This window comes from Apodemus sylvaticus, chromosome 18 (assembly GCF_947179515.1).
Source record: "Apodemus sylvaticus chromosome 18, mApoSyl1.1, whole genome shotgun sequence".
NCBI classification, from domain to species: domain Eukaryota; kingdom Metazoa; phylum Chordata; class Mammalia; order Rodentia; family Muridae; genus Apodemus; species Apodemus sylvaticus.
This window is the reverse complement of record NC_067489.1, coordinates 23,501,368-23,527,346: the sequence shown is the minus strand read 5'-3', so window position 1 is coordinate 23,527,346 and position 25,979 is coordinate 23,501,368. Positions and strand designations below refer to the sequence as shown.

Below are 25,979 nucleotides of genomic sequence, written 5' to 3'. Positions count from 1 at the left end.
CCGGTAGTTGCGTCTCACATGGCACCCTGTTACATAATTGAATACAAAGGAGGAGTTTGCTTTTAATTCTGTAATCTGAAGCATTTTAATTATATGTAAGCATTCTTGTTTTTAATTTTTGGTTGGTTGGTTGGTTTGGGTTTTTTTGTTTGTTTGTTTGTTTGTTTGTTTGTTTGTTGCAAAAATTCACCATTAGGTAATAGCAGTGGACTACTACAGTAATTCCTTTTTTGTGCACATTAAACCATTTGAGAGAAATGGTTATTTTGAGAATTAGAAGAGAAAACCTGTAAGTGGAGTTGAAATAAAATGCAAAGTATCACTTCTAGCTCTCCAGTATTTATAATGCTTTCAAAAAGTAAAATTAACAAATACCCTTCAGTATATCTAGGTCCACAGTCTCAGGAAAATCACACATCTAGAAAACTGTAAAAACAAATACACATCTTCTTTAGGACCTTGTGAAAGCACATTTTTAGGATGTTTCTAAATTCCAGTTATCAAGAAATTTTCACATCCGTTTTATGCTCCCAAGCTCACCTGTACACATAGTTCCCCTCAGGTCTCCACCAGAGCTCTTTGTACACTGTCTTCCTCCAGTCTAGACAGGCACTGTCACTTCAGGATGTTAGATGTGTGCTGCTGCCATACTGTGTGACATCTTCACCAAATGGGACTACATGAATATAGGTGTTACCTGCCATGATCAATGCCCTCTTCTCTACACAACTCTCATCTATTATCTTTGTCTTCATGAACCCAGCTTTGTTCAGAATTCCTGTAGCTAACGGAGTCTTTGAATTGTGCCGTGATACAGACAGAGGTCGGGGAAAGCCCATGAGTGCTCTAGCTAGTGTGCAAGCAGCAGCACTTGCAGTCTGATCTGGACTAAAAAATAGAAGTGAAGAGCCATGGATTTGGCAGATTAACAGTAATGTCCCTCACAAAAAAGTGCCTGGTGTTAAAGAGCTTGCAGGAAACGCTGAATTTGGATGAGGCTTGTAGTTGTTTATTGTATATTTGGTATTTTTCTGAGTTAATCTCTTCGAATCTGTTTAAGTGGGTCTTTTTTTTCACTGTTAAACTGTCTGTGGTCCTGCTCTGAAATTTTTCAAAGAACTAGATGGGAGGGTTGGGTCTTGTGGATGTCCAAGATGGACTGCATCTTTTTAGAGTTGGCCATAAATACATTGAAAATATAAAATGCCCAAATTAGATGTTACAACTTTTGTGTTATAGGTTTGTCATTGATTTAAGGTTCTTAGGTTTACTACCAAATGTCATCTAATTATAAAGTTGTATCTTATCTCCATTAAGAAGCTTCAGTGATTCTTGCTTTGGCAGATAGTTTTCTAGATGAAATAATTTCTCATATTCATGGAAAACTATTGTAATACTGTTTCAAAAATTCTGGACTAAGAAATTTGTCTTAAGTAAATCTTTGAATATAGCCATAACATCCAAAGTTATGTATAAGGTCGGCATTTCAGCATATCAGAAAGTTATTTTTTGCATCCTCTTTTTTTCCCACAATTTAAAGCTTTTGTGGAGATTATTTACCTTTTTAGTACCACAAGCAGAGTATTCTGATGAGGACATATTATTCAACAGTAAGATTTCTTTGTTTGATGTAATATTCTAGAAATTTGACCCTTTTTGCCTGCTATGTAGATGAGCTTGAGTCTGCCGGGTGGGTCTGAGAAGGCTGCTGCCCCACAGCTCCTGCCTCTGCTGTGGGTCTTTATTCTTTGTCTTCCTGTTTTGAACAGGACAAACATATATTTAAAACAAGTTAGAAAGACTTCTGAGGAGGGAGGAATTCTAAACAGGATACCCCTGGAGTGCTTTTTCTTTTCTACCACACAAAATTTCTTTCATGGAAGCCAGATTTTTGGAAACTTCCGTAGCCTCTTCTGTCTAGTGCCCCTCTCCCATGTCTTCTAAAACATTACTCTTCTTCATGCTATCTGTTGGAGATTTTTCTTCACCACATTTGTTGTGATACATAGGAAGGCTACTGATTTTTGTGTGAATTTTATTGTCTGCTACTTAAGTTCTCACTTAGAATCTTCAATGTATTTTATATAGAATCTTATAGTCTACAAATAAATATACTTTACCCCTTTTTAAAATTTTATTTTATTGAAATTTTTTTTACCTTTTGTGTCCAGTTCACTCATGTACCTGTGATTCATGAATTTAGTATTTTCAGTGTCCTATAGATCACAGATGTTTTGTGTTTCCTTATTATCTTTGTAATTGCCTCCGTCTTTTGAATAATACCTTTCTCTTGTCTTCAAATCCTGATACTCTGCATTCTTTTGCCCATTCTGTGCGTAGGACTCTACTTGGGGCCTTTTCTTTGACTTGCTGAGTTTTCTTTCTTTTTTTTTAAATTAATTTATTTATTTTATGTATGTGAGTACACTGTAGACACACCAGATGAGGGCATGGGATCCCATTACAGATAGTTGTGAGCCACCATGTGGTAGTGCTGAGAATTGAACTCAGGACCTCTGGAAGAACAGTCAATGCTCTTAACCTCTGAGCCTTTTCTCCAGCCCCGACTTGTTGAGTTTTCACACTTTTAATCACTTTTGAATTATTTTTCTGGGGCGTTGGTGGCACACGCCTGTAATCCCAGCACTCTGGGAGGTAGAGGCAGGTGGATTTCTGAGTTCAAGGCCAACCTGGTCTACAGAGTGAGCTCCAGGACAGCCAGGGCTATACAGAGAAACCCTGTCTCGTAAAAAACAAATCCAAAAAAACAAAACAATAAAAAAAAAAAAAACCTTTTAAAATGAATTATTTTTCTGGACTTTCTTATAGTTAACTATCATTAGGGGCCATTAGTACAAGATTAGTAAATTTTGAAGTAGTCATAATTTCCATTTTTTTAATATTTCATGTGTTTTTGCATTGTGATTTGCACATCTGAGGTTAAGTTGTTTGGATATTTTTTAAATTGCCCTCATTCTTATGGTACATATGTTTCCAGTGTTCAAAAAGAACTAGGCTGTAGCAAAATTTAGATTTTTTTTCCTTCTTCTAGAGTGCTGTTCAGGATAACATTCTGACTCTGGTGATGGTAATCACCTTAGTTTTAATTTTTTATTTTTCTGTTATCTAAGTGTGTGCGCGCAACTTCTTAAAATATTTATTAGCTTTTTATATTTCCTCCTTTCCTAGCATTTTTATTGATTAAATGTTTTCTTATTTTGTTGCTTAAGTTTGAGTTTTTTTGAAGTTTGGGTTTAGTCTGTTTTTGGGGGGGGGAAGATTTATTTAGTGTGATCATGAGCATGGCCCCCCTTTCCCCCCCTCCCCCAGAGGGGAGGCAGAGCAAGGGATCTCTGGGTTTTAGAGATCAACCATGGATGGCTACATGGTGAGACCCCCATCTCAAAAAGCAAGCAAACAAACAAAACCATCATTTTAAAGAAGAGACTCTGAATGCATTCATTTTGGAGTCTGTATTAATGTGTAAGCATTTGTAAAGAATGTTACATTACTTAAAAATTTGAGCAGTAGAAATAAAATTTAATTTTTTTGTTGTTGTTGAAAGCAGTTTACTCTAAGAAAACAATTTATTTCTGCAATATGTCAATGATCAAAACTAATGTGCTTGTCCTGTATCTGAGTGGTTACAGGTGTAAGCACAGGTATGCAAGTGTACTGCTGGCTAAGGAGCTGGGGTTAACAAGTGTTAGAGCAGAGGCGGATAATTTGTTATTTGTGAAAAATATTCCTAATAAGATTTGGTTATTATTTACCTATCAATACAAAGCCACAATCTTTTAAGGAATTGTGAGAAAATTGCCTTTATGCTGTGTGATTCTAGCCTAAGACCATTAATTAGGAATATTTAGAAATTCTCTGGAATTACAAGCTGCTTAAACAAAAGTCACAGCTAGAGACATGCAAAGTTTATTGCTAGGAAAATTGAATTGGGGAAAAAAACGGTAAGAAAGTTGCAGATGAATATTCTGTTTTGAGACAGGATCTTGCTATATGAATCAGATTTACCTGAAATTTACTATGTAACCCAGACTGGCCCCAAACTCACCTTCCTTTTACCTCAGTCTCTGCCTCCTAAATGCTACGATTAAAGCTTTGTGCCACTGCACCTGATGGTCAGACTATTTTTAGTACATTCTGCTGAAGTAGTAGATTAGAAGCTTACTAAATACATGCTAACTACTTTGTGTAGATTTATTTATTGGGAAACTCCTGTGGCAGACTTTAAGTACTGGGTTTGGTATAACAGTAAATAACAAGTGCCAAGATATAATTAAATAGAGGGTGCCATGAATGAAGTTTTCTCTTTTCTATTTGTACCAGTTTACTGAGATGATTGCTAGAATCTTATGTTGAGTTCTGCTTATTTTTTTTTAACAAAAGTGTATGTTCTCAACTCTGCTATTTAACTGTGATTGAACTTGGGGAAATTGCTTCATTTCTAAGCCTGATAGTTCTTACCTTATCAAGTCTTAAGAATTTTAAAGATAACTTTCTATTGGTTATCTGACTGTGACAGATACCTGAGAGAAACTATTTTAAAGAAGGAGATGTTGAAATATAATACAGCTCAGTGGTAAAGTACTTACCCAGTATGCACAAGGCCCTGGGTTTAACCCTAGCTGGAGGAGGTGGAGTGGGGTGGGGTATTTAATCCCAAAATAGCTGCAGTATTTAGGAGGCAGAACAGGAGGATCAGAAGTTCAATGCCAGCCTCAAGCTCCAAAATAGCAAGTTTAAGACCCTGTCTCAAAAAGGAAAACCTAAATCAATAAATGCACAAATAAGTGCAATAAAAGGGGAAGGGCTTCTTTTGGCTCACATCTTCAGAGGTCTGAGTTCATGGTCTAGTGCTCCTGCTAGGAACCTGTGGAGAAAAGGTATTGTGGCTGCGGGAGGAGAGGGGTGATCGAAGTTGCTGATGTCAGAGCTAGCCTGTCAGGAAACCAAAGACAGAAGAGAAGAGCTCAGAGATGAAATACACCCTTCAAGGACTTGCCTCCAGTGACCCGCATTCTCCAGTCAGCCTTCCTAATACCTCATAATTCATGATAAACTCAGCACCCTGATCATGTAATTACCTATTCATAGTACCTCAAACTCCCGGGCCAAGCCTTCACATAAACCTTTTTGGAAACTACATAATATCTAAACCATACAGTGTTTTTAAACATTTTTAAAAGTTCTTACTGGTTCAGTGCCTATGACTTTGAGCAGTCAGCTACATAGAAACAAAGTCACAGTCTTTTATTATTGCTAAGATTAATATTTTACTGCCAGTAACTGTGCCTTTCAGATGATTTAACTGTCAAAAATAAAATGTAATATTTTTAACATCTGAGTTGATCTTTATAATAATTTTTTGCTGTTATACTAAAATTCCCCGTGTTTTCTTTGCATTGTCTGTTTTCTACAAGACCTGAAGCAAAGAGAGTTCTTGCAGGAGGGACATGTCTGCCCAGTTGGAAGTTGGAAGTCCACTTCTCTGAGAGCTTGCCTACCTCTGACAGGCTCAGTGCTTTTCCTGCGATGATGGATGTGTCCTACTTGCAGCCGTCCCTCCTTTAACCACATGTAATAGGATCAAGATGAAAATAGACTTTGGCTAGACCATTTGAGCTTGCTGGGGATTATGACGAGGCAATAACAGCCAGTCTTAATTAGAAGTTGTAAGGACTTAAAACATATCAATAACCATTTTTACCGTTGTATTATGAGATACAGGAAGAGGTTGGTCCACAAAGAGAAAATGGTGTAGATGGGGAAAAATAAATGGTGAAGAAAGCAGTCCAGATCTTCTTGCAATGTCTGTGAGGCCCAGCCATCTCTTTAGTACACACCTCTTCTTTTTGCATCAGATTACCTAAATTGGTTTCTCTTGGTGCAGAGAACCTTGCCAAGAAACACTAAATTAAGCTTAAAGCAAAAATAGATGAGTATGAATATCCTCATGCCAATCAATGAAGTTAGCTCTCTTCTACTACGTTGCAATGAATCAGAGACCCAAATATAAGAGCTAAAACTACAGAAAGCGGGGGAAAAAGCAGTAAGTCTTTGTGATGTTGGCAGACATGCCCTAGATAAAAATGTCATAAGTACAAGATAGGTAAATTGAATTTCATCAAACTTAAAAAACCTTTGTGTGTGCAGTATGCCATTAAGAAAGTGAAAAAGAAGGGCTGGAGCGGTGGCTTAGGGGTTAAGGGCAACTGTTGCTCTTACAGAGGACCCTGGGAGTTTAGTTCTAAAGCCCTAATGGCTCAAAACTATGCAGTGGATTTAATACTCTTGTCTGGCTTCTCCGGCCACCAGGTATCTACATATTTATCACATAAAATAAATTCAAGAGAAATTAGGGGAAAAAATGAAAGAAGGGCTAGCAGGATGGCTCATTGGATGACCAGTGCTTGCTGTTCTTGTGGAGGACCAGGTTTCAGTTTCTAAAACCCCTGTTGGGCTGTGTAAAACTATATGTATCCAGCTCCTGAGGATCCAGTTCCCTCTTCTGGTTTCCATGAGCAACTGCACACATACATGTGCATACACACACATACACACTAATAAAGTTTTAAAGTAAGAAGAACGCTAAGATTACAAGAATGAACCACCACAGGCAACTTTTATATTAAGCAGAATTGTGTGACCCAGCAATTTTACCCCAAATGAACATGTCCATTCAGAAACTGATAAATGACTATTAAGCATCATTACAATAGCTCAAAAATAAAAACAATCCAATTACTCATCAGCTGATGAATTGGTTAACATAATGTGGTAGTCACTTATGAGATAGTTTGTGAGAATTGCATCTTGTGCAAACACAAAGTAGGCCATACAGTATTGTGCATTCACTAGACTGGAATGTTATGTGGTGCTTGGCTGCATACCAATAAAGGCAAGCCCTAATACATGCGACATTATAGAAAAACCTTAAAATCTTACTGAGAGAGAAGTCAGATGTAAATGGTCATATGGTTTACTATTTTGTTCACATACAGTTTACTAAAATGTTCAGAGCAAAGAACAAAGAAGTTAGATTAGTAATTTCCAGGGGTCGAAAAATAAAGAAATGAGAAAGATGGCTAATAAATACATGGCTTATTATCTTTTTTTTGTCTTGCATATGTGGGTGCTCTTGCCCTGTGTATATACATGTGGATGCCATAGGCTCACATTGGCTATGACCTCAGTAGCTTTCACACCTTGATTTTTTTGAGACAGGAACTCATACTTCTTAAATCAGGAGTGCACTGTTTCTATCAAGGGATCCATCTGTCTTCACCACTCCCAACCCCTTCTCAGTACTTGGGTTGGACATGCACCTCTGCTCCTGGCTTTTATTTGGATGCTGAAAATCTAAGCTCAGGCCGTTATTGCTGTACAACAGACGCTTTTATCCACTGAGCCATCTCCATCACCTATGGAGGGTCCCATCTATGAAGATGCGGATAATCTAACATGATGGTGATAGTCCTGTGGCTCTGTCAGTATTGCATCCTGAGGTGATTTGTATATTCTAAATGAATTAATAAATATATGTGCTTATTCAAGTCAAACTTAAAGTGATACTCATGCCGAGTTTGAGAAATTTGAGAAGGCTTGTTTGTTTGTTTCATTGGTTGGCTGATTGGTTGGTTGGAGAATTTTGTAGGAAAAATGAGGATGTGTACATTTAGGGTCTACCCTTGTTTGACTGTATTTGTCCATATAAACTCATTCTACGGTGGTGGCACATGCCTATAATCCTAGCACTTCTGAGTTTGAGGCCAGCCTGGTCTACAGAGTGAGTTCCAGGACAGCCAGGGCTACACAGAGAAACCATGTCTCGAAAAAACCAAATCCAAAAAACTAAAACAACAACAACAAAAAAGAACTCATTCTGACTTTCTTGTGACTATATATCTTTTTAAAAAGTGTATCGTTTGTTTTGACTGGTTTGGGATAGTTTTATTCCATCAACAGTTCTAGTTTTGTATATTCAACTATAACTCACTTTTAGAATATATTAACTATATATTACCATTTTTGCCTTTTAGTGCTTTTAAAATAATATACCTATTTTGTAGTACACCTTATATATGTACTATACATGTACTACAAATAAACTGTAGTTTATTACCAAAACCGATCAAAATGATTTTAGAAAATGCTCTCTTACATCTTATCTCACTCTGTAGACCAGGCTGGCCTCGAACTCAGAAATCCGCCTGCCTCTGCCTCCTGAGTGCTGGAATTAAAGGTGTGCACCACCACTGCTCACTATATCTTATCTCATGGGTTATTTAATAGCTGGGATGTGGCTTACCCATGTTTTTGTGGCTTACTTAAATGATGGCATTGGTTTTTTTTATAAGTGTGAGAGCTACATGATCTTAATCCAGCTTTTCTTTACTTGCAGAGATCCTGCATATTTCGATGATAATTGGCTAAACAGAATCAAAACTGAAGTAGGAGACAATTGGAGGTTAAAGGTATTTCTTTTTTGTTTTTACACCTGTTAAATCTTCAAATATTTGTGCTGTATAAAATACTTTTTAAAAATCCAATATTTCTAGTGAGATTAGAAACTTATTTAGGTATCCTCTAGTAAAATCATCTGGAATTGAAGATTAGTAATAATTTGACACTGCCTGCCAGATATGTCATCCTGTTAAGTCAGTAAAACCCAGCAAGGGGCTGAATTTTGGAAACAGGGAGCACATGTCCACACTATAGCTTTACAATTTACTCTCTATAGACAAGTACTATAACCTTTTATGGATTGCTTCTTCAATTTTTATGAAACCATTGATTAAATGGTAATGTAATGTAAGATAATGTAGCATTTTGCAATAGGGAAAACCACTATTTTAAATGAACGTATCAATTTGAAGGTGGTCCACTTTCAGATGTTGGAAGTAAGAAAAATAAACAGCTTAGAAGATTGATAAAGGAAATAAATGATTAATGTTCCAAATTCAAATTTTTCCTGAAAAACACATTTTAATTTGTTAATTTTATTTGTGATACTGTTTTTTTTTTCCTGTGTACTCTAAACCTACCTTGAATTCACAGTTTTCTGTCATCACAGTACTTGGATTAACCACGCTTGTTTTTTTTTTACTAAATAAGCAACTTTTTGGTTTATCTTTCTCTTAAGAATAAATGTTTCAGGATCTGGAAAGATTGCTCAGCAGCTAGAGCTCTTGTTGGTCTTGCAAGGACCTAGGTTAGGTGCCCAGCTCTCCACATGGTGGCTCAAAAACCACCTGCAAGCTCCAGTTCCGAGGATCCAGTGCCTTCTTCTGACTTTGCAGAACACCAGGTGCACACATAGTGCACATACATGAAGCTGAGCGTTCATACACATAGAATAAAATAATCTCTAAAAGTGTTTTAAGCCAGAAGGTTATAAACTAAATAATTCAGTCCCTTTGATTTGATGACCTCGGGCTGCACTGTCTGTTGTTCTAGGATAGACTCAACTACAAGTTGAGCATCATCAATCCTAAAATACACCTGATCCCAGCATTTCAGAGAAGGAAGAGTTGATTAGCCCTGAACAGCTTCAGCCAGATCGAAAGGATGGTCTGCAGAATATGGCGCATTTACTCCAATTAAAGTTTTATCAAAAGCAGAAGAGCTTTTTAAACTCAAGGAGCTTTTTATCAAATACTGCAGTGACTCCGCCTCTCATTTCCCCTAGATAAGATGGGCAGTGTGAGTCTGTGCTCACTCTCCACAGGCCACTTCCTCTTCTCATCTGTGGTCCTCCTTAAGGACTAGCAGAGCTTGATGTCAGTCTGGCTTAGTGCTTCAAGATACAATAGTAATATTTTTTAACCTATGGTCACAATTATTTACTTTGTTTGATATTCAGCTAAACAACAGCCTTTTCTTGACAGTGGAGGAATTTGGAGATGTGTTTCCTGGAATAAGACAAGGACCTGGAGAGAGGGCTTGGCAGTTAAGAGTACTGGCTGCTCTTCCATAGGACCTAGGTTCAATTCCCTGCACCCCCATGACCAGTCAAAACCCTCTGTGGATACAGTTCTAGGGAAGCCAACATACGTACAAGCAAAACATCCATACATATAAACTAATTTTTAAAACTTTTTAAACATTTTCAAGGGTAATTTTGGCAATAGTTTTTGCTTAATACTCTTAAATTAGAGAAAATAGCACAAATTTAAGATCAAGTTATTTCCCTTACATATCAAAAGTCTGAATAATCTGTTAGATGTTCATTTTCCCATAGTGTTGTTGCTAAGAAATGGTCTTTTTTTCTGATGTTGTTACTTTAAACTTCAAATATCCTATTAAGTTTCATTTTTTTATACAGTTCAAATATTCATTATGTGAATTGGACCAGGAGAGTTCCAGATTTTAGAAGAGTTTGGGGGGGGGGGGGTATTTAGGGTGGGTGTGTGGGTGGGTGGGTTGGTTGGTTGGTTGGTTGGTTTGGGGGCAGGGGGGTGGGCTGGCTGGCTGGCTTTCTGGTTGGTTTAGAAGAGTTGCATAAAGTTGACTGGCCAGTTGAATGTCTGTAATCCCAAGATTTTAACTCTGAGAAGCCCCAGAGTCCATGTGTTTTAAAGTACCAACATGCTGCTCAAAAGGCCTTGGAGTTCAGCCCACCTTGAGACGGCAGAGTTGTGTCTGGGAATGCTCAGCTTGCACTTGCTCTAAGATTCACTTGAGTGTTAGTGTTAATCTGTACTGAGATCTGCGCATGCCCTTCACCCACTCTTTTCTTTCTCTAAACAGATTAGCAATTTGAAGAAAATTTTAAAAGGCATCTTGGATTACAATCATGAGGTAAGATTTTTTTTTCTCCTACTTGGAAATATTATAGAATAGTTTCAAATTATAGTTTCAAGCTTAAGAAAAAACATTTCAAAATTAATAGCCTGTCTTCCCCTGTGTTGCTTTGCAGATATTGATTCAAATAACCAGTCATTTCTTAGGTGTTGAGCAGATCAGCAACTTTCTTTTCATATGAGTAATTTGTGAATAATTATTAAAATGTTTTGGATTTTATTCTATCTCTTCTTTCATTCTGTCTTGTAAACGTGAGTTCGAGCTGGTAGACTGTTGTGATTGACCCTCTGCTTGTCTTTTATTCATTGGCAAGCCGCTGGGCCCAGAAGAACTCACTGCATCCTCTGCGTCCATATCAGAGCACAGGCACTGCTGAGGACATAACAGCAGAGCTATTGGTTTCATGATCACAGATGCCAAATGATGTAATACTGCCTAGAAACATGCATTATTTTCTTTACATTTTTTTCCACTGCAAGTTTGCTTATGTTTAAACCTACATTTATATCTATAGCATCTACCGTGTCCATTTAATAAGTGACTCTGCCACAATAGTTCTCAACTTGTTGGCCCTGACCCCTTTAGGGGTTGCATTTCAGATATCCTGGATATCAGTTATTAATATTATAATCATAATATTAGCAAAGTTACAGTTATGAGATAGCAATGAAAATAATTTTATGGGGCTAGAGAGATGGCTCAGAGGTTAAGAGCACTGACTTGCTCTTCCGAAGGTCCTGAGTTCAAATCCCAGAAACCATATGGGGGCTCACAAACATCTATAATGGGATCTGATGCCCTTTTCTGGTGTGTCTAAAGATGTACTCATATGCATAAAAACATAAATCATAAAGAGAATGTACATTTAAAAAAACAAGAAAATAATTTTATGGTTGGGGATCACCACAACATGAGGAACTGTATTAATGGGTCGTAGCATCAGGAAGGTTAAGAACCACTGCTCTGCCACTTCCAAACCAGAATCCAAGTTTCAAACCTTGACATGATGCTATAGTCCCTTTGTTTTTTGTTTTGGTTTGGTTTGGATTTTTTGTACAGGGGCTTGCTCTGTAGTACAGACTGTCCAGAAACTCACTTTCTAGTCCAGTGTTACTAAAAATCTTTCCAGGAAGAGATAAAAGCAACATCTACCCTTTCTATTAAAGTCACAATGACAAACAGAGGCATAATTCCACCTAAGTTTGTTCTTCAGGAACCAATGAGTTTATTGGGCTTCCTTACAGAGCATAGATAGGGGATTATTAAAGGGATGTGGGTAGTTCTCTCCCCACTACTAAAACAAAGGCCACACCTGAAAAGCCTTTACCTCACAGGGATGAGGGCTTCCCGTAGCCACATAGATAGATCTAGTCTTCCCTGATAGATAGATTACACACACACAAACACACATTCATTCATTCCTTGGCAGTATATATACTGCTCCTGCCAAGGTCGTGTTCAGTTAAGGCAGAGTTGCATACAGTAGGTGGTAGGGAGCAGCTGGATCCTCAGGTGAGACTCTTGTGCTCTCTCACCCCTCTCCTTGGGGAATAAATCATCAACAGGTTCAGCTGGAGGATCTTTTGTGAAGGAGAATAGCCAAATGCTCCACGATGGCTGTTCCTGGCTCAGAAGACAATTACTCAGTACACCTAGGCTGGCCTCCAACTCAAAGACAGTCCTCCTGCCTCCACGTCTCATGCCAGTATCCTAGGCATGAGCTACCTTGTCCTTCCCAGTGGTTTTTTGGTTTGGTTTGGTTTGGTTTTCCTATTTATGTATTTTTGAGAGAGTTTTATATAGCATAGGCTGGCCTCAAACTCAATATGTAGTAGCTAAGGGTGACCTTGAACTTCTGATCTTCCTGCTTCCACCTCCTGAGTGCTGGGATGTCTTTCTTTTAGTATCATCAACAAAATCTGTTAGGCCTTCCAAATATAACTTTCTCCAGTTCTACTGCTATGGCCCATTACCAGGGTGCTGTGAGTTTGTACTTAGACTGCTAACACAGTAACTGGTGAGGAATTTTACTTCGCTGTTCTGTAGTCTGTCAAGCCAAGGTGATTATAAGAAGTAAAACAGATTACACTGCTTTCGTTTTTAAGTCTTCCTTGTTTCTTTTGGGTATTTGTACTGTCCTGTTAGGTAAATGTTCTCACATTGAGCTATACCCATAACCATCTGTTTCTTCTTAGATGAGAAGGGTGTCAATTAATTTGCCTTAAAATTTAGCCCAGGCAGGCTTTGAACCTGATACCCTTCTGCATCAGTCTCTCAAGCAGCTTAGACTATAGGCCTCTGCCTCTAGCCCCAGCTTGCATGGTCTGTGCTTATATTGAGGATCAATCTGCGTTTTTGTTTATACATAGTTTTGGTTGTCTCAGTCCTATTATTAGTCATGAAATGAAGTTGGGACCAAACCTGACATAGTCATTCAATCCCACTTAATTTTGTAATTATCTCACATAACTTAAAACTCCAGTACTGATTTTCAAGAAAATTCTTATTCAAAATATGTAAAAGAATACTTGGAGTAAGTATTAAGTGTTTTGAGCAAATGTGCAGAAGACTGTAATTCCTGAGGTAGCTTTCTTTTTGTCATTTGGCCAGAAGTTTTTATTAGGGTACTAAGAAGCAAAATTTACTAGATCTTTCAGGATTACAAGAAGTAATCATTTTTGTCCTGAGCATCAAATTCACTTATTTTGTTAATTAAAAATTATATTTTTTCAGTAAAGTATCACAATGGAAAGGAAATAGAAAATTTATGTCAGAAAAGATTATGGATTTTTTAGAAACTACTTAGCAGAATGTCACTGCAAGTTTGGTGCTGGAATGTGACCAGATGAAGAGCTGCTGTCAGTATTTCCCAGTGAGAAACCCGGGCTCAGGCTCTCTCTACACACTGCTTTTTCTTTTTCTCATCCTTGTTTTGTGCCTCACCATGCTCCACAAGACCTTCCACGGTGCTGCTTTGGATTTCCGGTCTGTAGCATCATTCTGTGCCCCAGGCAGCATGACCCAACCATACTTAGCATCCTTAGGGAGGGGACAAGTCATGCCTCCGCAGGTGACTAGCATCTTTGGAATATCCCTTGTGTGCTTTAAAAGACTAGTTATATGTCACTGCTTATGAGAAGAGGTGCTCACCTGGGTATTTGTTTTGCAACTACATACAGTGAGTCCCTGCTGCATGGCTCACTGCCGAGCTCCCCGTTAGCCCCATCATCCAATCTTCTTTTCCCTTTTTATCACTGGCTGTAATTTGTAATTATGTCTTTTTTCTGCAGTTACTTTATTTGCTTTATACATCTTTTACTTGCTCCATATGCTTCATGTTTTTTTTAAACATGTTTGTTTTATTTAAAAGCTTTGTAAATATATCTTTTGACAGTATTTGATTTTTTTTAAAGACAAGATCACATGGAGATGGGCTGTCCTCTAGTCTGTATATACCCAGGGATGACCCTGAACTTTTCATTCTCCTGACCCCGCTCCTGAGGCTGAGTCATTCTAATCCCGACACAGTAACTGTCTTAGTTAGGGTTTCTGTGGCTGTGAAAAGACACCATGACCAAGGCAACCCTTCTAAAGGAAAACATTCAGGTAGGGTTGGCTTACGGTTTCAGAGGCGGGAAGCATGGCAGAGTCTGGGCAGACATGATCTGCAGGCAACAGCAGGAAACTGAGCCACACTGGGTATAGCTTGAGCTTGTGAGATCTCAGAGCCTGGCTCAACAGTGACCACTTTCTCCAACAAGGCTATACCTACTACAATAAGGCCACACCTCCTAATAGTGTCACTCCCTATGGGCCAAGGATTCACACCCGAGTCTGTGGGGCCACATCTATTCAAACCACCTTAGTAAGTTCATAGTAAGAATGTTTTTAAACTGTGCAGCTACTCTGAGGGTAAGGCAGGAACATTGCTTGATCATAGGCGTTTGAAGCCAGCTTGGACAACACAGTGAAGCCCAGGACTCAAACAAGCAGAAATTAATAAAATCTCAAAACTATTTATAAATAAAACTACCTCTGTGTTATTTATATTATTATATTATTATATTTTAAATAAAACTACCTCCATGTTATTTATATTATATTATTAATATTTTAAATAAAACCACCTCCATGTTATTTTATAGGTTGCAAAATTAAAAATAAGTCAAATGTCTGGCAACAAAGAAATTATTAAGCATTTATTAGGCAATCAGTATGAACCATAAAGTGGCTTTACCAAGACTATGTATGCAGTATTTATACAGCACTTTGGTAGACATTGGTGTCAATGCACCGATTAGGGATGTTCAGAGTCTCACTCTGATCCTTCAGATGAAGTTCATTTTCAATTCCAGTATTTCTCAAGCTCTAGAAAAGTAGCATGATACTCTATCCTGTATTTTGTGAATATTTTCACAGGTTCTGGGTTAGTACCTGTTGTATTGAGAGTCCTACAACAAAGCATACAGCTTTTCATCCTAACCAGAATCAGCAAGGATAGTCAGTGAGCTTACATCCCCTGAGTCTGAGAACTCCTCTGTCTCTCTTCTATCACATTCTCTCTTTTTTTTTAAAGCCTTTCTCGTCTTTATTTTAGTAATGGATTATGGAAAACGTGCAGATTCATCTAGACATGAAAATATTTCAATGCATGGTGATCTTGCCTGACGGGTTTAGTACTGCTAAGGGAACTCCAATAAGTCCTTTACCCCATCCTGTGGTAAAGGTCAGAATAAAAGCCGCACACTGGAGGGACGGCTGATCGCCAGAGTCACTATGTCTGCAGGCTTTCAGAGGTTGACGGGTTCCCTCCTGACTGTGTATCCATTTTCTTCTTACAGCTTTTTTTTTTAAATTTATTCGATATATTTTTTATTTACATTTCAAATGATTTCCCCTTTTCTAGCCCCCCACTCCCGTTTGGGGGTGTTAGGAGTTGTTTGTAGGCATTTTTGTTTTCTCCAGATTCGAGTCCTGCCCCTCCTTAGTTTACTTCTTTATGCAGCGTTCGACTTGCTCAGCTCCTGCCTGATTGCATCAATAAGCTCCTCCTTCAGCTCTGCTAGTTCCTTTCTCATTCCGTCCAAAATGTCCTGCTTCACCTTATCACATTCTCTTTACTTACTCTTATATACTTGAATGTTTCTTTTCTGGTTTAACTTTGTATTTGAAATAAGCTCTCACACACTATACAGACAGGCTGGCCTCAGACTCACAGAGATCCACCTGCCTCCCCACCCCACCCCTAGTGCTGCCACCATGTCCAGATTCTCAGTTACTCCTATACTGGTGAGCACATTTTAGTAATGCTAGTGCTATCTTCAGAAAAGCTCATGCTCAAGTATAGGCCAAGACATCTCTTTGTTTCCTGAGAGTTAGATCGGCCGTGGAGTCTGTGTCTGGAGGCCGTGGCAGCCACAATCACCAGCTCCCTCTGCTTTTGCTGTGGAGGCTTCTCATGTGGGTGGCTGGCCATTCCTGTTGGCTGCTTCTTTATTTAGAATGGATTTATCTCTAAAGATTCATGATAATGTGCTCTGATGCAAGATGCATTTTGATCTTGGATTTTCTTTTCTTATGTTTGGTACTTAGCAAATTCTTAAAAACTGAATACCTACTAGTTTTAGTTCTAGGAATTTTTTTTCTACTTAATTTTTTCTGTTAATTCTGTCGAACTTCCACTGAGCCTTTAAGCCTTCTGGTTGATCCTTTAATTACTCAGATTTCTTTAATTACTCAATTTTTCTTTTTACTGCTTGTTTTTGCTCCTTTCTTGCTTGCCCATTGACACTTTCATTCTTATTGCATTTTTTATTTCCATGAGCTCATCTTTATTTTATTCATTTTCCACCCCCTTAGTTCAGTTTCTTCCCAGTAGACTTCTCTGTTGTCATTTTTAAGTATATAATTTTAAATATATATTCAAATACTATTTAATTAAATATTTACCAATTAATTAAAATATTTAATAATTGGTGTTTGAAAATTTGATTAAATATTAATTTAATTTAAGAGAAGGTCCTTTTTGACTCATGTGACATTACTTAGGGGTCTAGGGTTTCTGGCCACCAAAGGTATTCCAAGTTAGTGGCTTCTGTATCTTTTGTGTTGTAAACTCAAAGATGAATTTCACAAACAACAGAAGGGTAAGTTTTAGACAGGAGTGTATTATAGAAAATAGCGTAAGAGAAGGAAGCAAGACAGGGTTGCCACTGACGCCTCTGTTTAGGGGTCATGGAGGCGAACTTGTCGTCCAGTTGTCCCACCCACAGGGTACTCATTGCCACCTTCCCATCCTGGGGGCTAGACTGTAATTTTGGCACTCCTTCAAGGACCAGAGAAGCATCTGATCACACAGCTTCCAGGCAGCTATGCTCATTAAGTTTCTGTGTAAACCTAGAAGAATGATAACACAGAAATAGAACACAAACCAGTGCCCCTGAATGGTGTTTAGTGTTTCTGGCCTCCAGTCGGGACAGAGACCAAGTACACACTTGACTGCTGGTTTTTGATGTCTCCATCATGAACTGTGGAATGGTTTCTTTTTTCTGGCTTTTAATTACTTCTGGAGATTAATTTACCTATACAAAGAAGGAATTAAATTTAATCTGGGTTGATGGTATATTTCTGTTTATCCATGCATATCCTTGAACTTCTGATTCCCTGCCCTTCTGGAGTGCTGGGATTATAGCATGCACTACCGTGTGTGGTTTGATGCAGTGCTGAGGCTGGTAGGAGGCTGGTGCTCGACCCGCAGGTCTACATCCCTAGCCCTGCGGCCCTTTCACAGGCAGGACATGCAGCGAAGAGTCCCACTTGTTTGCATGGAGTTTCATTTGGAACCAAAGTCTCCATTGAAGGATATCCGTTCTTTCTCCAAAACCCCAACCGTTTTGGATGTCCTTTACTTTAGACTATTCTGGTTATAATTCTTCAGAGAGCAAACATCCAGGCTTTCTTGGAACAGCAGAAGAATCGATAGTGTATGTACATGGCACATACCAGATTAGGGACTAAGTCGCCACGATATGTGACAGTTGTCACTTAGGTGTGACACAGAATAGAAATTGGGAATGAGCTTGGCAGAACAGCTCTGGCCTTGACCCTGAGTCTTTGGTGATAGCAGATTGATTTCTATTACATATTTTATTTAGCTCTGTAAACAGGAATGTGATTATAATCTGCTTGTCTCCGTTCAGATTTTAGGACAGCAGATTAATGACTTTACCCTTCCTGATGTGAACCTTATTGGGGAGCATTCTGACGCAGCAGAGCTCGGGAGGATGCTCCAGCTCATCCTAGGCTGTGCTGTGAACTGTGAACAGAAGCAAGGTAACTAACAGATGTAATATATATGTGCACGTCATGTATAAAGCCCCAGGATAAATAACATCTTTCCATGGCTACCGTCTTCCCCTTCATCTACAGTTTTGCCGGTAATTTGCCTTCAGATTTAACTGAGTTAAAAGGTAGTCTAATTTTGATTATGGACACATTCCTTCCCTTTCTGTAAGTCTATAGAACTGAGTAGTTTTTATATTGTGTTATGTTCATTTCTTTATGCTGCTGTCGACCCTGGTGCCATGTTTATACTAAGCATGTACTGTACTATTGAGCTGAGCTGTGCCCCCAGCCTGAGCATATTCTTTTTAATGCATGATAACTACATTGGCTATGCTGACATTGATGGTTATTACTAAAATACTTAGTAATGTAGTTTGTCAGATGATAGCTTAGGAAATATTTCCGTGCTCCAGAATAAGAGCCCAGGCTACAGTGCCTATTCAACCTATCTTCACATCCAGTTGTGCTCTTACAAACTGGAGAGTTACTGGATAATCTTGTCTTTGTATTTCAGTTTCTTAGTAAATAAACACTTAGTACCTACCTCACAAGAACATTAGGGATCTAAAGAATTCAACAAATAAAACGCACACTATCTTACACAAAATAGTGGTTCAAACAATAATTTCATGGAAATGTGATTTTTTAACTATATGTATATTATATAGTGTTTTAAACAATAATTCCATTTCATTTATCTATTATGTGTTCTTATAGTCACAGAATGTTTTTTGTTTTTTTGTTTTGTTTTGTTTTTAGGGCAAGGTCTCACTATGAGCCCTGGCTGGCCTGGAACTTGCTATGCAGGCCATGTTAGCCTGAAACTCACAGAAAGCTGCCTTTGTATCCTGAGTGCTGGGATTATAGGAATATGCCACCATACTTACCATAGCCACAATTTATTTTATTGAAATTTTTTTCATACAATATATTCTGATCATGATTTCTTCTCTCCCAACTCCTCTCATATCCTTCCCATCTCCCCACTCACCAACTCCTCCTTTCTTTCTTTCTTTCTATAAAGGCAAAAAATAAAAGAATAAAGAAATTAAAAACAAGAATCATACACAACTGATATAAGATGAGCAACCATAACATGCAGGCAGAAAACAATTAAGACAAAAAATTTTGTACCAAAAAAGCAATAGGAGGCAAGAAGTCTACAACACTATCACTAAGTTCATTTTGTGTTGGCTGTCTAGTGCTGGGCATGGGGCCTTCCTTTCGGTGTGCTTTAATATAGGAGAAAACTAATTTTCCCATTTTAAAATATTACTTCTTAGATGGCATTTTTGGGGTGAGTCATACTTATTCTATGAATGTATCAACTATAAATTGGTAAAACTTCTAATTAGACTTAGATAAATAGTAAGTGAAATTCAGTTTGCAGATACTAGATAAAATACAGTGTTTATATGTATATAGCAACTCCAAGTTCACATATTCATGGTACTGTTGAAGTTACTGAGTTTCTTGAAGACCAGCTTTGATATGTAGGTAATAATGTCATTTTTTTTTTATTTCTAGAGGGTTTTTTTTAACCCTTTTGTAAAATACTACTGTTGTACATAACGTAGATAGATTATTTTTGCTTTGAGTGGGTGCTTTCATATATATGTGTGTGGTACATGCACACATATGCCTCTCTTGCACATGCACACAGAGGCCCGAGAAGGAGCGTAGGCTGCCTGCCGTCCTCGATCACCCTCCATGCATTCTTTGTGTCCTGTAAACTTGGAATCTCCCTGCTGGCTGCGATGGTGGCCAGAGAGCTCCAAGCTCTGCTTGTCCTGCTCGCAGCTCTGGCTTTACAGCGTTGTACAGCTACCCCCATCTTCATCTGGGTGCTAGACATTCCAGCTGGGGCAGTCCTCATGCTGGACAGCACACTGCCCAGATCCAAAGTAGATTTGATTTATTTCACAAGCATTTATTAACCTGTTATTATGGAAGAGAACTACAGTGCCAGACAAAACAGACACAAAGCTTACTTTCATAGGACTTGAGTGGAGGGGGGAAAACATTATTACCCCACAGCACAAGTAATTACAGAGTTATGGTAAGTGCTCCAAAGGTGAAATGTAATTGAAGAGTCTAGACATGGTGTTAGGGAAGTTATTTAAATAAAACTGTGAAGGATAATGAGTTAAGAATTACTCAGAGTAAGAAATTTTCAAGTTATAGTTGAGAACCTTAAAGACCCCTCAAAACTATAATTATAATATGGTGAAGACAGAATTGAGAGAAGTATTGCTGGACAATAAGAAATGAAAGACTACTTAAAATCATAAATAGTATTTTGTAATTATTTTAAATTGAAGCTCATTTATTATTTATTTATTTATTTATTTATTTATTTATTTATTTATTTATTTTTAGTTCAAAGGTCCCCATCCCCATTCATACTGTTTTCTGCCACATCTGGTAATGTAAAACAAGTTTTTTTTACTTGTTTTTGTACTTTTTTCATATTCTAATACTGAATGAGTTTAATAATAACATAGACTTTGGGGACTTTTCGCTCAGCTTACTAGCTGACTCCCGCTCTTCAGATTGCTTTACCTTTCTTAAACTGTCTGTATTTCTTTAAAAACATTTTTTTTTCTAATGATGACATATTGATCACGCCAAAGCCACCATTGGTCCATGGTGCGCCTGCTGTGCTGTGTCCAGAACACAGCACATCACAGCGCCCCTTCCCACCTGCTAGAGCTTACATTCTTTCTTGCCCCTCTCCCACAGGTCTCCCACAGGGCTCCCGGAGCCTTGGAGCGTCATGGTCATGCGTGTCTCAGGGGAGAACTAAGCACTCATCAGTCACTCACTCAGTTATGAGTCCCGTGTTAATCATTGCCCACTGAAAACAGAAACTGTTCTGACCAAGAGTGAGAATAGCACTGATGTATATGTGTAAAGATAAGTATTTAGAAGACCATATAACAAAACAGTAGTAAGGGACTACTAGCCCTTACTCCTAGCCATGGGCTTTTGACCAGATTTACCATACCAAGTATGGTTTCTTCCTGTGGAGCAGGTCTAAAATCCAGGTAGGAAGTGATTGATTACTCCAGTAACACTCCGGCCACTATTGCACGTATGGTCACATCGTGTCTAGCAAGGTGACACTATTAGCAGAGGTGACAGCTGGGTAAAACAGTTGGTGACTAATATCCCAGAGTGCCCTGTACAGCACATGCCAGCATTATAAAAGCTAGCTGGTAAAGAAGGAAGCTTCCAGCCGAGCAGACTTTTCAGTCTCTTGCTTTCTTATTTGGGGTATTCTCTGGTTTCAGGAGTACAGTAGAGAGCTAAGAATCACTAACTGTGGCTGTGAATGTGTATGTGGGAAGATGGATGAGGAGGCTCATACTTCCTCCTACCTACCTGTGGATGAGATCTACTTGGCCTTTGTCCTTATCCCCAAAATCTTTTGCTTTGTGTTTAGCTATTCTTACAAGTTGGAAAAAATTAAAAGCAATTGGTGAGAGCCTGGCTGTGTGTATATTTATCTCTGCTGACCTCTAATTGGGGCAAATAAAGTAGGAGTAAATTTTAAAAGGCAGAGATTAGTAGTAGAAGGCACACTGACAATAACATCGACCTTGTGATTTGGGTTTGTTAGCAGAAGTGAGGGGAGTCTGTAGGGTTTTTTTGTCCAGAGGTCGGAGGCACAATGTGTGCCACAAAGTACATGTAGAGATCAGTGGACAGCTTGTGAAAGGCAGTTCTTTCTTTCCGCTGTGCAGATCCTGCAATCAAAATCTGGTCCTCAGGCTTGTTGGCAAGCACCTTTACTCCCTGAGCCCTCCTGCCAGCCCACCAGGCAACACCACGATGCCTGCCTTCAGTCTGCTAGTCTATTAAGCAGTAACAGAACAAAAAATACCTTTTATACATTAGAAGCTGACACTTAGAGATATTATAGGATTTACCAAATACCTTATTTGTAATGAATGGGCTAGAAATAGAAAAAACTGGTATTTCTTCATCCTTTAAGCTTTGTATTCTTATTACACTATACTAAACATTTTGAACAGATAAAATTGAGGGTAAGCCCCCTTATGTAGTATGCCTCATTTTCCAGCATTGCCTCATGGGTGTGTACCAAATAATTGTCCAGACCTGTACTTTTCACTTTAAGGTTTGAAAGTGCACATGACTTTAGCTGTCATCACCATTTTCTCATTAGTGCTTTACGGTGTTCGCGGGGAAGGGCCTTGACGTGGCAACACCGCTTCTTAACTAACGCTTCCCCTCCCCCTACTAATGTCCTGACCTCTTTCACTGCTACTTCCTTCATATCCAGCAGTTGCCAGTAAGCCTCCCTCCCCATTCCAACGCCACTGTTCCTCTTCCATGCTCATTCATGTGCTTTAATTTCGAGGACTTGTCACTCACCCTACATGTGCTGGCTCTGGTTTTTGATGTCATAATATCACAACGGTGGTGTTAAAATATTTAAAACAAAACAAAACAAAAAACATGTTATCTTCTGGGCAGAAGATTCCCGTAGATGAATCTAATGACAATGCTTATGTATTTCATAAGTACAACTCTAAGGGTACCTGTCATGTTAGTTTATTTTAATGCTTAAGCCAGTTTTGTCATCCATTGTTGTGTCTGGAAATACTGAAAACTATTAGCAGGGCTTTTCCAGAGGAAAGAGATACTGCTTCCAGAAGGACTTGACTTAACAGCTGAGACCCTCCTGGTTTGGGAGTGGTGAGCATGAGACTGGTGTGTTTTCTGCTTTACATATAGAGCTATAGGACAGTATTTCAAAGCCCAGGATTGTATAGTCATTCAATTACAGGTTCAGTGTGTATCTTAAATTCATTTTAGTTATTTCTGTTCTATATAGTAAACAAAAGTAAGGTAAGAATTTATATAACTTAGTGCTTTGATCACGTGAGAATAAAAACAGATATTTTTTTACCATGTAACAAGGAAGCATCTAAAGAATAACTTCAAGTGTGGAAAAGCTGACGTGGTTCTTTTCTGCCCTGACTTAGGGTCTCACAGTTTCACAGGTTTAGTCTGACATGTTCTCATGCTGCAGCTGCATTCCCTGACCTTTACCTACAGCCTCGGCTCTCTAGGAAATGGTGGAAAGAGCCAAGTGTGGTAGTACATTCAGAATACGCTCTGAAAGACTAAGACAGGAAGATGACAAGCTCAGGGCCAATTTAGGATTCAAAGGACGGCAGCTAACAAGATCCAGACTCAATCAAATGAATAAAAGTCAGACAAAACTTTGGAACAAAGTTAAAATTTGGTTTTCAGTCTTTGCTTACCTGTGGCACATATTTGGGGCAGAGCAGCTATGAAAGGGAATCAAACAAAAGAGTCAAAACAGAATACCGACTGTAATGATTTATAAAGCATTAGCCTTCAAGCTTCCTGATGTCTTTTAACTTGAACAGTGACATCCCAGGTCATTCTTGTTTTCAGAGTACATTCAAGCCATTATGATGATGGAGGAATCTGTTCAGCATGTCGTCATGACAGCCATTCAAGAGGTATGTTGATCAGGGCTTTGCACTTAACAGCTTGTAACAAATTAATGGAGAAAACACACAAGAGAAATAGCAACCTTAAAAATTATTGCTTATTGTATATACCCTATATCCCAATTAAGTTTTTAAGTTCATTGTGTCTGTTGTGTGCATATTGATTTTATTTATTGAGCAAATTCTTTGGACTTGTAGTTCAGGCCCAAGGTACACCAGCAGCTAGGGACACAGTTGTGAAAAGAACTCTTCCATAAAGTGTGTATCTCCCTCTCAGTCTCAGAGAAGAACGTGGTTAAACAAGAATTCATAGAATAGGCGGGAGCAAGGGGGCCCGGAGTGAGTGGGGCCTGGAGTGAGTGGGGTCCGGAGTGAGTGGGGCCCGGAGTGAGTGGGGCCCAGAGTGAGTGGGGCCCGGAGTGAGTGGGGCCCGGAGTGAGTGGGGCCCGGAGTGAGTGGGGCCCGGAGTGAGTGGGGCCCGGAGTGAGTGGGGCCTGGAGTGAGTGGGGCCCGGAGTGAGTGGGGCCCAGAGTGAGCGGGGCTGGAGTAAGAGGGAGAAGGGAGGAGGGAAGAATTCATATAACTTTATAACTATCCTAAGAGGGGAAATGCAGGACCATCTGAATTAATATTAAGGCCACCCAGAGGACTGAGACTGAACATGGAAGGATGAGGTGAGGAAAGGGAGATAGGGAGGTGTAAAAATGCTGTAAGAGCCCATGGCAAAAGGAAAGGAAGACCTGCTGGTCATGGTGGTGCAGGTCTATAATCACAGCATTCAAGAGGTAAAGGTAAAAGGTTCAGAGTTCAAGGCCAGCCTAAGTGAGACTGCAGAGAGGGAAGGAAGTCTAGTGAGAGAAAAAAGACCTGCATGGCATTTTGTAGCAGCAGCAGCAGTCTACTGCAGTTTCCATCCGACTACACCAGGGTGGAAACTACAGCTTCTCAACCGTCCTAATGCTGCTAATCTGTGTGTTCAGTATGTTAGGTATGTTCAATGTATTTTTGACTTAATGAAACTGGAGGTTGGGTATATGTGTAAGTCAAAAGAACATCAGTATCCTAAAATGGAATTCAGGAGTTTCCTACTAAATAAATGTAGTATTTTACTGTGCTGTATTTGTAATACTGTTTTGTATTTCCAAAGTGACTGGTAATGGTGAACATCTTTTTATGCCTTTGTCAGATATTTCTGTGAACATCTTTTTATGCCTTTGTCAGATATTTCTATTATGTCTTTTAGAATAGCATCACTTGATTGTTTTAGTTTAGTGATTTGGGGGCTGGTGTGTGTGTGTGTGTGTGTGTGTGTGTGTGTGTGTGTGTGTGTGTGTGAGAGAGAGAGAGAGAGAGAGACAGAGAGAGAGAGAGAGAACAAATAATACCAGAGATTGAGCCCAGATCCTAGGATATGCTCTACCATATCTCTTGGAGCTATATCTTAGCCACAAGAGATATCTATTCAGGAGTAAACAAAGATGGTAGTAGCCTCCAGCACCGAGGTACAGCTCTCTGAGGAGTCTGAAAGACCCTTCGAGGTGCCAAAGGATGATAAAGCAGAACAGGAGTCTACAGAGCCTTCAGTAGCTCCAGAATAACTAAGAAAAAAGGCAAGTCTTGTGGGAAGATGCTTTTTAAAAGTGGACACATGAAATTGGAAAGAGAGATGGCAAAGCATCATTATGAAGACTATGTTTCACTACTGCTGCTCAGCCAGCAGCTGCAAGCATAAAGGTTATGCCCAATGATCTCTGGGCTCCTTTACCCAGGACAGGAGATGTGTGGTGTCCTGGAGCTCCCACAGAAGCAGGTCAGTGCTGAGTAGAGCCAGCCCTAGGCCCACAGGTTGGCTCATCCAGCCTTTGCTGCTTCCCCTGTGTGGAGCAGCAATGCCACCCATAGGCTACAAGCACAAAGCTTGGGCCTAGCAAGTATTTGATGGCAGACAGTGAGGTCAGGAGGTGTGTGGCTGCCAGGATTTCTCACAGAAACTGCCCAGACACCCTGCCTAGGTATAACATCATCCTGACTCCAGCTAACAGCAGGTTATCAAGACAAGTCTCAGCAGTAGTCCACTATTTATGGTACTTCAGAAACCTTGAACCAGACCAATAGCTTGTTGCAATGAATGTTAGCATGGAAAGATGTTTGGGCAAAATATATACTGTGTGACACACTGCAATGTCCAGTGTCACTACAGTGAACCATGAATGAATAAGCGATGGGAAGGTGGGAAAGATAGGGAACAGAGCAGTGAGGGTGCAGGAATGGAGGTAGACCTAGAGATGCCGCTGTGGTAAGAGCTGC

The 25,979-nt window shown here is 39.2% G+C and overlaps 1 protein-coding gene across 1 annotated transcript in view; it reads left to right on the top strand.

Annotated features, from left to right (window-relative positions):
• The window catches only part of Hook3 (hook microtubule tethering protein 3), an 87,534-nt gene that overhangs the window by 14,267 nt on the left and 47,288 nt on the right, over nucleotides 1–25,979 (top strand). Inside the window, exons 3-6 of the mRNA XM_052162354.1 lie at nucleotides 8,417–8,489; nucleotides 10,765–10,815; nucleotides 18,018–18,150; nucleotides 23,614–23,681. Coding sequence (XP_052018314.1) covers nucleotides 8,417–8,489; nucleotides 10,765–10,815; nucleotides 18,018–18,150; nucleotides 23,614–23,681 — 325 coding nt within the window. The remainder of the gene's footprint in view (nucleotides 1–8,416; nucleotides 8,490–10,764; nucleotides 10,816–18,017; nucleotides 18,151–23,613; nucleotides 23,682–25,979) is intronic.